The 12522-nt window shown below is 33.5% G+C and overlaps 1 protein-coding gene across 3 annotated transcripts in view; it reads left to right on the forward strand.

The window, feature by feature from the left end:
* CACNB4 (calcium voltage-gated channel auxiliary subunit beta 4) overlaps positions 1 to 12522 on the forward strand; it is a 321025-nt gene that overhangs the window by 113323 nt on the left and 195180 nt on the right. The window contains exon 1 of one of the 3 annotated variants that reach the window (XM_031960680.1): positions 3299 to 3749. The exons of the other annotated variants lie outside the window; for them this stretch is intronic. Within the exon in view, the coding sequence (XP_031816540.1) occupies positions 3720 to 3749 (30 nt within the window). The 5' untranslated portion in view covers positions 3299 to 3719. Of the gene's footprint in view, positions 1 to 3298; positions 3750 to 12522 lie in introns of those variants that run through there. 3 annotated transcript variants of the gene reach the window in all.

Genomic DNA, 12522 nt, shown 5'->3' on the forward strand with positions numbered 1-12522 from the left:
ATATTTGAGTTTGATGTTGCCAATACAGATAGCTAGAAATTTTCTACCTCCTATTTTTGGGGGTCTGTTTTGCTCTTGATTTCTTTGTTTTTCAACCTTCTGTCATAGTGTTTTGGTTGATGTCTTTTTTATCTTGTTCTTGGTGCTGCTTTGACTCTTTGTATGACCTTTACCTTTTAAACTTTGCTTTAAATAATCTAAGTAAGGGAATCTAGGATTTTTGGTATACTTTTATTTTTTGGATTTCTTTTTTTGCAGGTTTCTTCTTCACAGTTTCTAACTGGGCAATATGGCTTTCAAGTTTTCTAGTAAGTGTATAAACTAGCTATTGATGTAATCTTCCAAAGCTTTTTATCATAACTTCAATTACTCCCTTCCAGTCATATCTTCCGTGTGGTGTTCAAACTTTGTCCTCAAGGTTTTAGTATTCTTTCCTAGCTCTATTTTTTATCCACAGTAAAGAACCATGTCATTAAGTGCTACATATACTGTTGTATGCTGGTCCTAAAACGTTTTACATTTTCTGTCAAATTCTATGGGAGAATATGTTCATTCATGATAGTCATAGCATAGAAGAATGATTCATGCAATCATATTCAGAAAGGACTTTTTGGAGTTCTAACTTGCCTATTTCTTATTCAAAATAATTTGAAGCTTTCATGCTTTCATTTTTTAAAAAAATCATAATTTCTAGTGCTTTGCATTAAGTGAAAACTTTCAGTGATCTCAACATTTTCAGATTTTTCCTTCTTCAAATTAAGTGCTCTTCGATTTCATTTCTTCTTAAATTAAAAAAAAAATTTTAGTATTTTTTCAATGAAAATCTACCATTCCTTCCCACCTTTGGAAAGAAAAACAAACCCCTATTACAAACATGTTTAGTCATACTTTGCTTATTTTTCATATCCTAAAAGTGTCCCCATCTGCACTGAGTTTACTACTTCACTATCAGAAGGTAGCATATTTCAATAACCCTCTGAAATCATGACTAGTCATTGCTCAAGAATTCTAATGTATTTCAAATACATAATTATTGCCTTTACAATAGCATTTTTAATATATACATTGTTCCTCTGCTTCTTTTCATTTGCCTCATTATATAAATCTTCCCAGATATCTCTGAATTATTTCCTTCACCATTTCTTACAGCACAATTGTATTCCATCTCATTTATATCCCATAACTTGTTCAACTGTACCCTAGTTTATGAGTACTTAGTTTTCAATTCTCTACAACCACAAAAATGATGCTATAAATATTTTTGTATAAATTAGGCCTTGTCCTTTTCCTTTGATTTCTTTAGGATATAGAACCAATTTTGGTATTCCTGGGTTGAAGTATGCATACAATTTAGTAAATTTGGAGGGTTAATTCCAAATTGCTTTTCAAAATGACTGAACCAATCCCTATTTCCACCAACTGTGCATTAATGGACTTGTTTTCTCATAGCCTCCCTCCCCCAGCATTTGTCATTTTCATCTGTTGACAACTTTGATAATTCTCCATAACCTATCCTCCTTCCTCTTCCCCCAACTCCCAATATTCTTTTCACCAGAAAACATTTCATCATGGAGATTGCTTACCCTCACTTGTTCCTGTTCTTCTGATTGTAGGACTTAGAGAGTAAAGTTAAAAAAATATTCCTCCCAAATCCTTATCATAAAGAGGGCCTGGAATCTCAGATAATTTGTAATTTTCTACCAATTTTACTATTTGGTTTTGATTCCATCATCATTATTCCCAGGAATGAGGTACTCCTTTTAGGTGCCTTTTGTGTATTGTCTCCCCCATTAGACTGTAAGCTCCTTATGGATAGGGACTGTCTTTTTTTTTTATTATTTGTATTTCCAATGCTTAGCACAGTGACTGCCATAATAGATGCTCAATAAATGTTTATTGTACTGTAGTTAAATGGGGAAGATATTTGTAAAAAAATTTACACAAATGTCAAGTATTATCTTCTTTATTTCAATATTAGAAATCAAGCCAACAACAATATTATTTTTTTCATGATGTTTGCTACTGTTGGTTTATGATGCTATGATTATACCATTATATTTTACATGATTATACTATGTAAAGTTGGGAAATCTTAGTTTTGAGCTCAACATTCTTTTTTTTTCTTCAATAATATTTCATTTTTACAACCACATATAAAGACAGTTCAACATTTATTTTTGTAAGATTTTGAGTTTTAGACTGTTCCTCCCTCCCTTAGTTCCCCCTCCTCAAGACAGCAAGCAATGTGATACAGGTTATACATGTACAGTCATTTAAAACATATTTCCATATTTGTCATGTTGTGAAAAAAAATCAGAACAAAAGGGGAAAAATCATGAGAAAGAAAATGCAAACAAATAAAAGGTGAAAATAGTATATACTTCGATTCATATCCAAGTCTCCATAATTCAGCTTCTGAATATAGAGAGAATTTTCCATCCCAAGTCTATTAGAATTGCCTTGCATCACCACATTGTTGAAAAGATCTGCCCATCACAGTTCATCATTACATAATCTTGTTGTTACTATGTAATGATGCTAATATGTTCCCCTGGTTCTGCTCACTTCTCTCAGCATCAGTTCATGTAAGTCTTCCCAGACTTTTTTTGAAATTAGTCTGCTCATCATTTCTTATAGAATAATTATATTCCATTATATTCATATACCTTAATTTATTCAGCAATTCTCCAATTGATGAGTGTCCACTTAATTTCTACGTCCTTTTCTCTATGAAAAGATCTGCTACAAACATTTTTTCCACATATGGATCCTTTTTCTTCTTTTATGATATCTTTGGGATACCAAACCAGTAGACATTGCTGAATTGCAGGGTATGCACAGTTTTATAGCCCTCTGGCATAGTTCCAGATTTTGAACCAAATCTTTTTATATCTGAATTATATAAATAGCTTTGATTTCTTCATCTGAAAATTTCTTCTTCATATCTTTTGACTATCAACTGGGAAATGAATAAATACTTAGAATTTTTAAAGACCAAGCTGGCTTGACCAATTTATGGAAAAATTAAACACACAAATAGTAATGGTGCCTCTAAACATTGATATCATTCATAAGTTGATAATTTAGCCTTTCAGTTATCTAGAATCTGTTTTTCCCCTCATTAAAAAGGGCCTCTTTCTTTTTCTGCTTATGATCACTTGGTCAAGGGTTCTTAGATGGTAGATTGCTTTGGTAGTCTGGTGAAGTCTATAGACCCCTCTCAGTATTATTTTTAAATGCATAAGACAAAATATATAAAGGGTATAAAAGAAACCAATTATGTTGAGATGCAATTATCAAAATATTTTAAAAAACAAGTTCATGGATACAAGTCATCTAGATCAAGGGGATTAAGGATAGAAAAAAATAAAGGAAATAGAACTTTAGTCACTGTATTTTCTCAGTGGTGATCTAGATGGTTGAAGGAAAAGATTGAATTGAATGGCTTAAATAAGGCTTTAAGATCATTTAAGGATTTATGGTTGTCTTCCATATCTCTATTACCATTGATACTAGCTGTTGTTTTGAAAAAAAAAAAGAATATGGAAAAAAGCTGGTTTTTCTGGCATTGTACAGTCAAGACTTTTCTATTAACCTAAACTTCTGTCCATTTTCAGTCCAATGATAATTAATGTTCATAATGGTGGCCTTGTCCTCCTGGTGAATCCTGTGTGGTTGTGAATCCTGGAATACCAGTCCCTGAAGAATCAATATTGCACATGACCCAAAGAGCAATGGAGAGACGCAAGGTGGGTGTAAGGTTGCAGTGCATTTCCAATGATAACCTATGTGCAAGTATCAAAAGGAAATAAATTGTAAATATATTTCCAGGAAATATGTTACCCATATGTATTATATATATCCAGGAAATATATTAATAGAAATGGGCCAGTCTTGTAGTGAGATTCAAGGATGGTAATCAGAGTGCTGTGTAGGTACCCACATAATATAAAAAGATTTCTAGTAAGTCTTATACTAGGCAGGTCCTTTATGGAGGATTTATAGGATAACATGGATGAGAATCACATAGAATAATAAGGAATGAATGAGTTTCAAACTTCACTGATAGAGGAGTATATTGATAGTGATCACAGACAGAGATCTAAGATCCTTTGAAGTTCTAAAGTGTGATAAACTTTCTGAAAATCTCAAGAAAAACTAAATCATTTTATATAATTTTAGTGTTAAATATTTTAATTCTTTGAAAATTGATATTCTATGTGTGATAAATACTGGCAGAGTATAACTATTTTTTGAGACCAAATCTTCTTATCTTGCCCAAGTTGGAGATGAGAGGCCTCTCACAATCTGGAATTTTTAAACTGATTCATTTTTCCACCCTATGCTGGTTTGCCCCTCCAAAAGACTGTGTGGTGATCTTCCTTTCCAAAAGACTCATCATTTGGTGCTATTCTTGGTTTGAACACCCAACCAGTGTTAGCCTGTCTGTAGCTCAGAATTTCCAACCTCAAGTGATCTAGCAGCATCAGCATTCCCAGCAGCAGTAATTATAAGTATACAAGTGTGTGCCACTCTACTTGGTCATTGTATGTGTCAGTATCCACTGATGTGGATATTTCCTCTGCTAGATTTGGAGTCAGGAAGGTGTGATTTGGCTTCTGCCACATATATTCACTATATTATCATAGGCAGTCATGGTATTAAGGTATATAACCTCAGTGAACTTCAGTTGCCTTGTCTATAAAACAAGGATACTATTAATATTTATCTCCCAATGTTGTTGTGAGGATCAAATGAAAATTTATGTGAAGTATACATTCACAAACTTAATGTATTGTATAAATATGAATGTTGGATAAAAGCAGCTCTACTATTAATATTCTTCAGTAGATGTAATAACTATGTCCAAAAACAAAACAATCCTTTTCTTCTAGTTAACTAATGTCTAATCTTCAGGCTTTCCTACCCTTGTTGGATTGAATTGCCATTTATTTGGCCAGTATTTGATAATATTTTTTAGCTTAGAAGAAGCTTATACACTGACATAATCTTCAAGAAAGAATGAATTAATGAAGGGAGAGCATTTATTAAGCACTTACTATGTACAAAAGCACTATACTCTATCCTGGAGATACAAATAATAGTAAGACAACTCCAGCCCTTAAAGAGCTCATATTCTAGTTGTAGAGACAATACAGCTAGAAAGTTCAGCTGCAAGTCAGATGGAAAGTTTCTTTACCTTTTCAGGAGCAATGGCAAACAAGATAGTAAAGCTTCTTTCTGAATGTAATTTCCATTGATAAAATCAAGAATTTCTGATATTGAATCATTTGACAGTGTCAAAGATTTCAGGGGCAAGAATTGTGTTTTCTAAGTCTTCAGGTTATATCACCATGGGGGTTGTTTCCCCAGGATGATGATGGGGGGTACTGGGCTGCAAGCATTCCTCTTCCCAAAGGTCTTGGGTTCGGGGACCTGGGTTATTCCCATCATGATCTGAGAGCAAAGTGTTGTCAAGATGGTGGTAGTGATTTCACTTATCTCCAATGCTGCCTTCTATTTCTCTTGATTGGTAGTTTTGGAGGATCATTTCCCCTCCTTTCCAAATGAGAGTAATTGAGGAAGGATTTTTTTTTTTTACCAAGCGTCATACATTTCAAATATTCATTACCATTGAAAAGCACTTTTATGTAGATTATCATTTCATTTTATCCTCACCAGAAAGCCTTCACCATGCAAAGAATGCTGACTTTAGAATCAAAGGGCTTGAGTTTAAATCTTGCTTCTGACCCAGAAAGTCTTGATTTACACTCCTAACTGTGAACCAGATTGGGCCAATCACTTATCCTCTCAGTGCCCAAGGTGACAAGTTACAGAGATAGTGCCATTTTTCTAAGTAGATGAAGTACCTCACTACAGATCTCTATATTGATGAAATCACATTTAGTAAAAATATCAATGATGAAATCATGTCCAGTAAAAAAAAAAAATCGGTGTCTATGAACTAGATTATTTAATTAACTTCTACTATGCCACATAAGAGGGTTTGTCACATCTTCCTTCTGCCTTTCTGAATTAATCGTGGCATTGAGTGAGAAGTGGGATGAAGCTGCAGAAATATTTTTGGGAAGTTTAGGGTACTTCAGTGCTCCTGGGGCTAGTCCTGCTGCTAAGAAACAGGGTCATGTACACTATGGTACAGTGAAATTTCAAGAAATGTTAGCTGTTGCTATTGCTGCATGAACAAGTTGGCACAGTTGCTAAATGTGACTGTGGGGGAAGATAATTTTCTCTACTTCTTTTTCCCAGGAAGATCAGGTGAGGATAGAGCTAGTATTTGTTGTATTTATGCCTCCCATAGGACTCTGAAGTCTATCAGATTTGCATAAATTTTCAGGTTCCATTTTACCGTGCAGTTAAATTTTAGGTATCCAGAAACCCCTCAGGAAATGAGATATTCTCTGTTGTCTGGTTTTCTGTAAAACTGAAGATTTACCATAAGTGAAAACAAAATTTCACCATTTTTGATGAAAGTCCTTTTTAAGTATATGATGTGTTGGGTTATTTTTTTAATTATTAAACAAGATGTGCAGGACATGGCCCATCCTTTTCTTTGGAATTCAGTGTGAGAGTTCTTAAATGTCATAATTGTGATAAATAACTCTGTTAGCTCATGCCCCATAAAATTTTTTTTTCTCTATTCTCAATACCAACCCCTCTCCTAATTCCCATACTTAAAATGACCTACTTATTTGAGAAGAATAGAACCATAGAATGTGACCTTCTTTGCCTCTTGTTTCCATTTCTAAAACTTTTTCAATCATCACTCTCTTTTCCTTTCTTCTCTCCAATGACAAAATAAGAAATTTCTATGATTCATGAAGGCTAATTTCTCTACTTGTACCCTTAATCCCAGTACCATCCTTCTCTCCCAGGACCTTTTCCCAGGAGTTCTTTCCTTTCTTTACATGTATCATTAATCTCTTTTCCTCTCTGTAGGAAAACCATTCACCCCTTTTCTCATATTTAAAACATTGATGTTATCATTGTCACTTCTCATTTCTTCCTCCCTCTCCCCCCATAAATCAGCATCTATTATTTAAGTTCAAGAATCGATTAAAAGGGGGTGGGGGCAGATTCAGAACAGAAATTCAAAGGAGTAGGAGAGGGAAGGAGACAAGGAGATCAGAGCATCTCATCTCTGTTTGTTCTGATAGGGGTTGATCCTGATTTCTGAGCCTTGGTCCAGGGCATACAATGAAGCACATGATAAGGTGAAGTTCCAGGGAGTACAGTTTTAGGGAGACATCAAGGATTGAACAAAGTTATACATCCAATAAAGGTGGAGCTATGATTCTCCTTGGATCAGTAGCACTATTGCCTTTTATGGAAATGAAAAATAGATCACTTCTCATTTCTAATTAATTAATGAAATCCTGCCCATTTCACCTCTCAAGGAAGATGTTTCCTCAAGTCAGTTTTTTATTAGAATAATAAAGTAATCAAGTAAATTAAGAAGAAAGAAAGTAACAAATTTAAATGAGACTCAAGTGAAAAAAATCCAGTAAAATATCAAGACAGATTTAGCATATATATTTGTTGTCTATGAGAGAGATGACGTAAATTCTAAAGTGAAAGACAAATATTTCTTGTAAAGGCAAAAAAGTTTCTTGTAACCTTTAAATAAAACCTTGGCTTTTTAAACATCCTTTTTATTTTTATTTTTTTTTTAATAAACAGATCTATTAGGAGAAAGAGAAGACTTGCCAATAAAAACCTATTCTAGTTATAACATCAGGGAGGGATATATGAATCTACATATAGAAAAGCAACAAAATTTTCACTCTTCTTTCTTAAGTATCATGAATATGCTATTTGGATTACAAATCATCATGGTGATCATAGATATAGAGCTAGAAAATCTTATTTGAAATCTATTTGTTTCTGACACTCCTAAAAAATTAATCAGAAACCTCAATAGAGCTACACAGAAATAAATCTAGGCAGTCTTTTAGGTACTTAATAGGCAACAATGTAGCTCATGATTGTAGAGTTTATTTGTTTTTTTTTTTTAAAGAAATAAAACAACAAGAAAAAGGAACTCACCTAATCCAGTCCTCGTATTTATAAATGAGGAAATTGAGGCCTGAAGTGCATAAATAACATACTCATGATAGTGAATGGTGGGACTGGAATTTGAACCCAGAACCTCTGTCTTTATTCTATTTATTTTTGAAAACTGTTTCTTCTTACATATTCGGTGGCAGGAAAAGTAATATTGCAAATATCTCAGGATACTTATTATTTATACTTTTGTATTCAGTTGAATTGAATTTAAATTAAAAAAAAATTATACTAAGTGCCCTCTATATACAAGGCACTGTGCTGGTTCTGGAGAAAACAAAGATATATAATACAGATTTCCCTCTCAAAGAACTTACAATATAATAAATGGGGAAAGCATATATACAGTTAACTATTGTGCAAGAGAAATTGTGATAACCACATAGGAATGGTCATGAAAGAGTTTCATAAGATATTTGGGGAAGAAAGATAAATTTAATCTGGAGAGCTAGGTTTGGTAGAGAGGTATTAGGGAAGAAAGCACTTGAGTTAGATTGTGAAGAAAACAGATTTCAATAGATAGAAGGAGAGAAGGAGCTACCTATTGTATATATGAATGATACTATGAGCAAAGATACAAGAAGATATAGGCTAGGATACCTAAAAGATAAGAGGAAGAGTAAAAAATATATTTATAGTAACTCTTTTTATGGCTGCAGAAAACTGAAAACCAATGATATATGTTGATTAACTGAATAATGACAATAAGTTGTTTATTAATGTGATAGAATATGCTGTAAGAGATAAGGATATAAATGATTTCAAAAACACATAGAAAGACATATGAAATGATGCAAAATAAAAATAAGTAGAACAAGAAGCATTATTTATACTATAATATCAATATTATAAAAAGATCAATTTTGAGGGCTTCTAATGACTAGTGAAATGAGTAGAACCAGGAGAACAATTTATATAATAATAATATCACCTTAAAAGCAAAAAAAAAAAAAAAACTTTGAAAGTTTTAAGAACTAAGGTTAATACAGTGACCCTTAATGATTCCAGAGGACTTATGACAAAACATGCTATCAATGCAGAGAGGTGATGGATGATAGAGTACAGAATAAGAAATATATTTTTGTATACAACCACTAAAAGTATCTCTTTTGCTTGACTATGCATATTTAATTATGAAGCACCGACACATAGTAAACACTATAAAATATTAGCTATTATTATGGTTATTTGTTATAAGAAAATTTCTTAGTGTTATCAGGAATAGGAAGAGAGAAAATGGATCTTTGTTAATTTTTAAAAAGAGGGGGGTCTACAGATATGATATGTTGCATGCACTTTCAAATGAGGTCACTATTATTCTACTTAACCATTTTACTTTGTTATAAGAACGAATGAGAGAATGAATAAAATTATTTATTGATTGTTTGCTATGTACAGAGCACTGTGGTATGTATAGGGATACAAATAGACAAGTAAGACTGTTCTTTCTTTCAAGAAATTTCCATTCTAATGGAGAGACAATACCTATGGAGGATTTCAGCTTCAAGTAAAATGGAAAAAAATCCCATGATACTTAGAATGCAGTGGCAAAGTGGATGTTAATGCCTTTTTAAAAAACGGTCATTATTAAATCATTATCCTCAGGATTTTGGGATTTTTGGTACTAGTCTGTCCTCATGAAGGTCTGAATGGATATGGTGATAGTGGTGGTGATGGTGATGGTGATTATGGTTGTTTGATTTTCAGCCTCTTGTTATCTCTTTTCTTTCTCTCAGAGTTCTTGCTGCTTCATCTAAATTGGCTTGCCCTGTCCTATGTGTGACAGTTGGTTGGTAGCTGGTGGGGATGGATCTTTCTTTTCCATAAGAATTGTTTCCTTGGAATGTGGTTGTAATGACTGGGTTGAAAGCTAGAAGGGTGGTTGTGGAAAGTATTGCTGTTCTTAGGACTTTCCCATGTCTGTCTGCCTATTGGTTAGCAGTTATTCTGATTCAGTCATTTCTTTTCAGTCATGTCTGACTCTTCAGGATTCCATTTGGGGTTTTCTTGGCAAAGATATCAGAGTGGTTTGCAATTTCCTTCTCGATCTCATTTTACAGATGAGAAAACTGAAGCAAAAAGTGATTTACAAGCCACAAAAAGTGATTTGCCCAGAATCATACAACTAGTAAGTGTCTAAGGTCAGATTTGAACTCAGGTAAAGAAGTATTTTTGATTCCAGGTTCAACACCCTATCCACTATACCACTTAACTTCCAAAACAGGAATGTTCTTCACAATGATTTCTCTTCTTAAGGGTGGCTATGTGGGCTGGGTCAGAAACAGATCTGGTAGTTTCAGGGGAATGGAGGAAGGGATTGCTATTTCCAATGGTCTTGGGTTTTGGGTCCCAGGATGTCCTTGACATGTATGTAATAGGAATAAATTGCAAATGTTTATTAAATAAAAAATAAATCATATCAGTAAAACTTAATTTTAAAAAAGGATAGGATGACAGCAGGTTATGGAAAGTAATCCATTTTGGCTGGAATGAAGTGAGGATGTGTAATGTATGGATAGGCACTTAAGTTGGAGTTATGAAGAGGCTTAAATGTTAGAGCAAGAATTTATACTTTATTCATGGGGCATAGAAGACCCACTGAAGATTTTTTAATACTGTCAGACAATGAAGTAGATTCAGGAAGACTAAAGAGTCTTCTTCCTGTGACACATGTAACTCTTGGCGTGTCTTTGAATCTTTCAGTGTGTTAGATAACTCTCTAAAACTGTCAGTGCCAGAATAGCTATTGATTTGCATTGCTAAAGGTATGATAATAATAATAATAACTAGCATTCTTATAGCATTTTAAGGTTTGTAAAGAACTTCTTGAATATCATCTCATTTTAGCTCACAACCAACCTGGGAAGATAGGTGCTATTATTTTACTCATTTTTACAGATGAGGAAACTGAGGCAGATAAAAGTTTTGCAATTTTGCATATATTGGATATGTGAACTGAGGAGAGGGCAGAGTCAAAGATGACTCTAAAACCTAGAGTACAATCCAAGGAAATAGAGATATTTGGGAGAGAGAAAAATATGGGGTAGAAGATGATGAATTTAATTTTCTTTTTTTTTGAGTCTGAGTTGTCAGTGGGCCATATATTGATATTTAGTAGATAGTTGGAATTAGGATTTATTATTTGAACCTCACAGCAACCCTATAAAGTATGTATTGTTAGTTCTGCTATATCTCAACATATGCATTCCTCGAAATTGTGTGTCATGCAATATCACACAGTAAAATCCATGGGTCTCGTGGACAAATTTCATCAATGACACATAAAAAGATGTAGAAATCAATAAAATAGTAGCATAACTTGATAAATGTTAAATGGTTAAGAAATGAATAAATACTAGGATAATTCCATTATGCAGGACCCTGAGCTGCTACTTGATCTACTCTCCAGGACTCATGAGCCTGTGTTGGCAGTTGTTGGCTGTGGGGGAGAGGATGGCCTTGGAGGCTGCAACTCATAGAAACAAGGAGATCTTTGATGTGGTAGAAGATAATAATGGTGGAGGGCATGTCTTCAGACCAGGCTTCTACTATCCACAACTCTTATTTCACCAGAAGTTATACAATAAATGTGACATTTTATCCTGGAAAAGACATGAAATTTCTTGGAGGAAGTGGATGTTAAAACAGTTCTGTCTTATGAGTTACTGTAAAACAGTGTCGTTTTCTGTGTTGGTGCTGTTTCTAGAGTATAAAATTAAGCATAAGCAAAGGCAAAATTCTCATTATGTTCAAATTGTTTCCTAATATGTCAATTACATCAAAATCAATGTTGAAAAATTACCCATGCTTATATTTTGTAAATAAAAAGCTATAATAATAATAAAAAAAAGTGAGGTATGATCAGTTTCTTCCACCCATGTAAATTCCTAAATTTGAGTTTTAAAGATTTCACCAAATGAGTGATTATATTGTTTATGCTAAGGATTGGAAAAAGGATACAATTCATATTCAATGAATGTCCAAATAAAAAAAAATTTTTTAAGAATAGTGTCCTGAGGCTTCCTTCAGAAGTCTGGAGATGAGAGAAGTGCTCATTCAAATTTACTCCGATATTAAGATGGAAATATTTCAGCTCCATAAAAGATTTGCTAACTTTACACTTTTATGTAAGGGAAGTCTTATCTTGGATGTGTATTAGAAATGTTTCTTTGCTTTTGAGGGGAATCTAGGTTGGTGATTAGTGTAAAAGCAAGGTATTATCTATTCCTTCCACTCCCAGATTTGTGCTTGGGAAATCTTAAACACTTAATTTGTTGACAGGTCAAAAGAAAGAGAAAGGAAAAAGGTGAGAGATTCTGACTCACTTTAGGCTAATTTTCACAGACACAAGGCTTTTCTTCACGGCAGGACTTCTGAGAAACTCTCTTATGCACAGTGCTCACAAGCTTATATAAAAAACAAGAGTGTCAAGTTTTT

Source organism: Sarcophilus harrisii, chromosome 3 (genome assembly GCF_902635505.1).
Source record: "Sarcophilus harrisii chromosome 3, mSarHar1.11, whole genome shotgun sequence".
Taxonomy (NCBI): domain Eukaryota; kingdom Metazoa; phylum Chordata; class Mammalia; order Dasyuromorphia; family Dasyuridae; genus Sarcophilus; species Sarcophilus harrisii.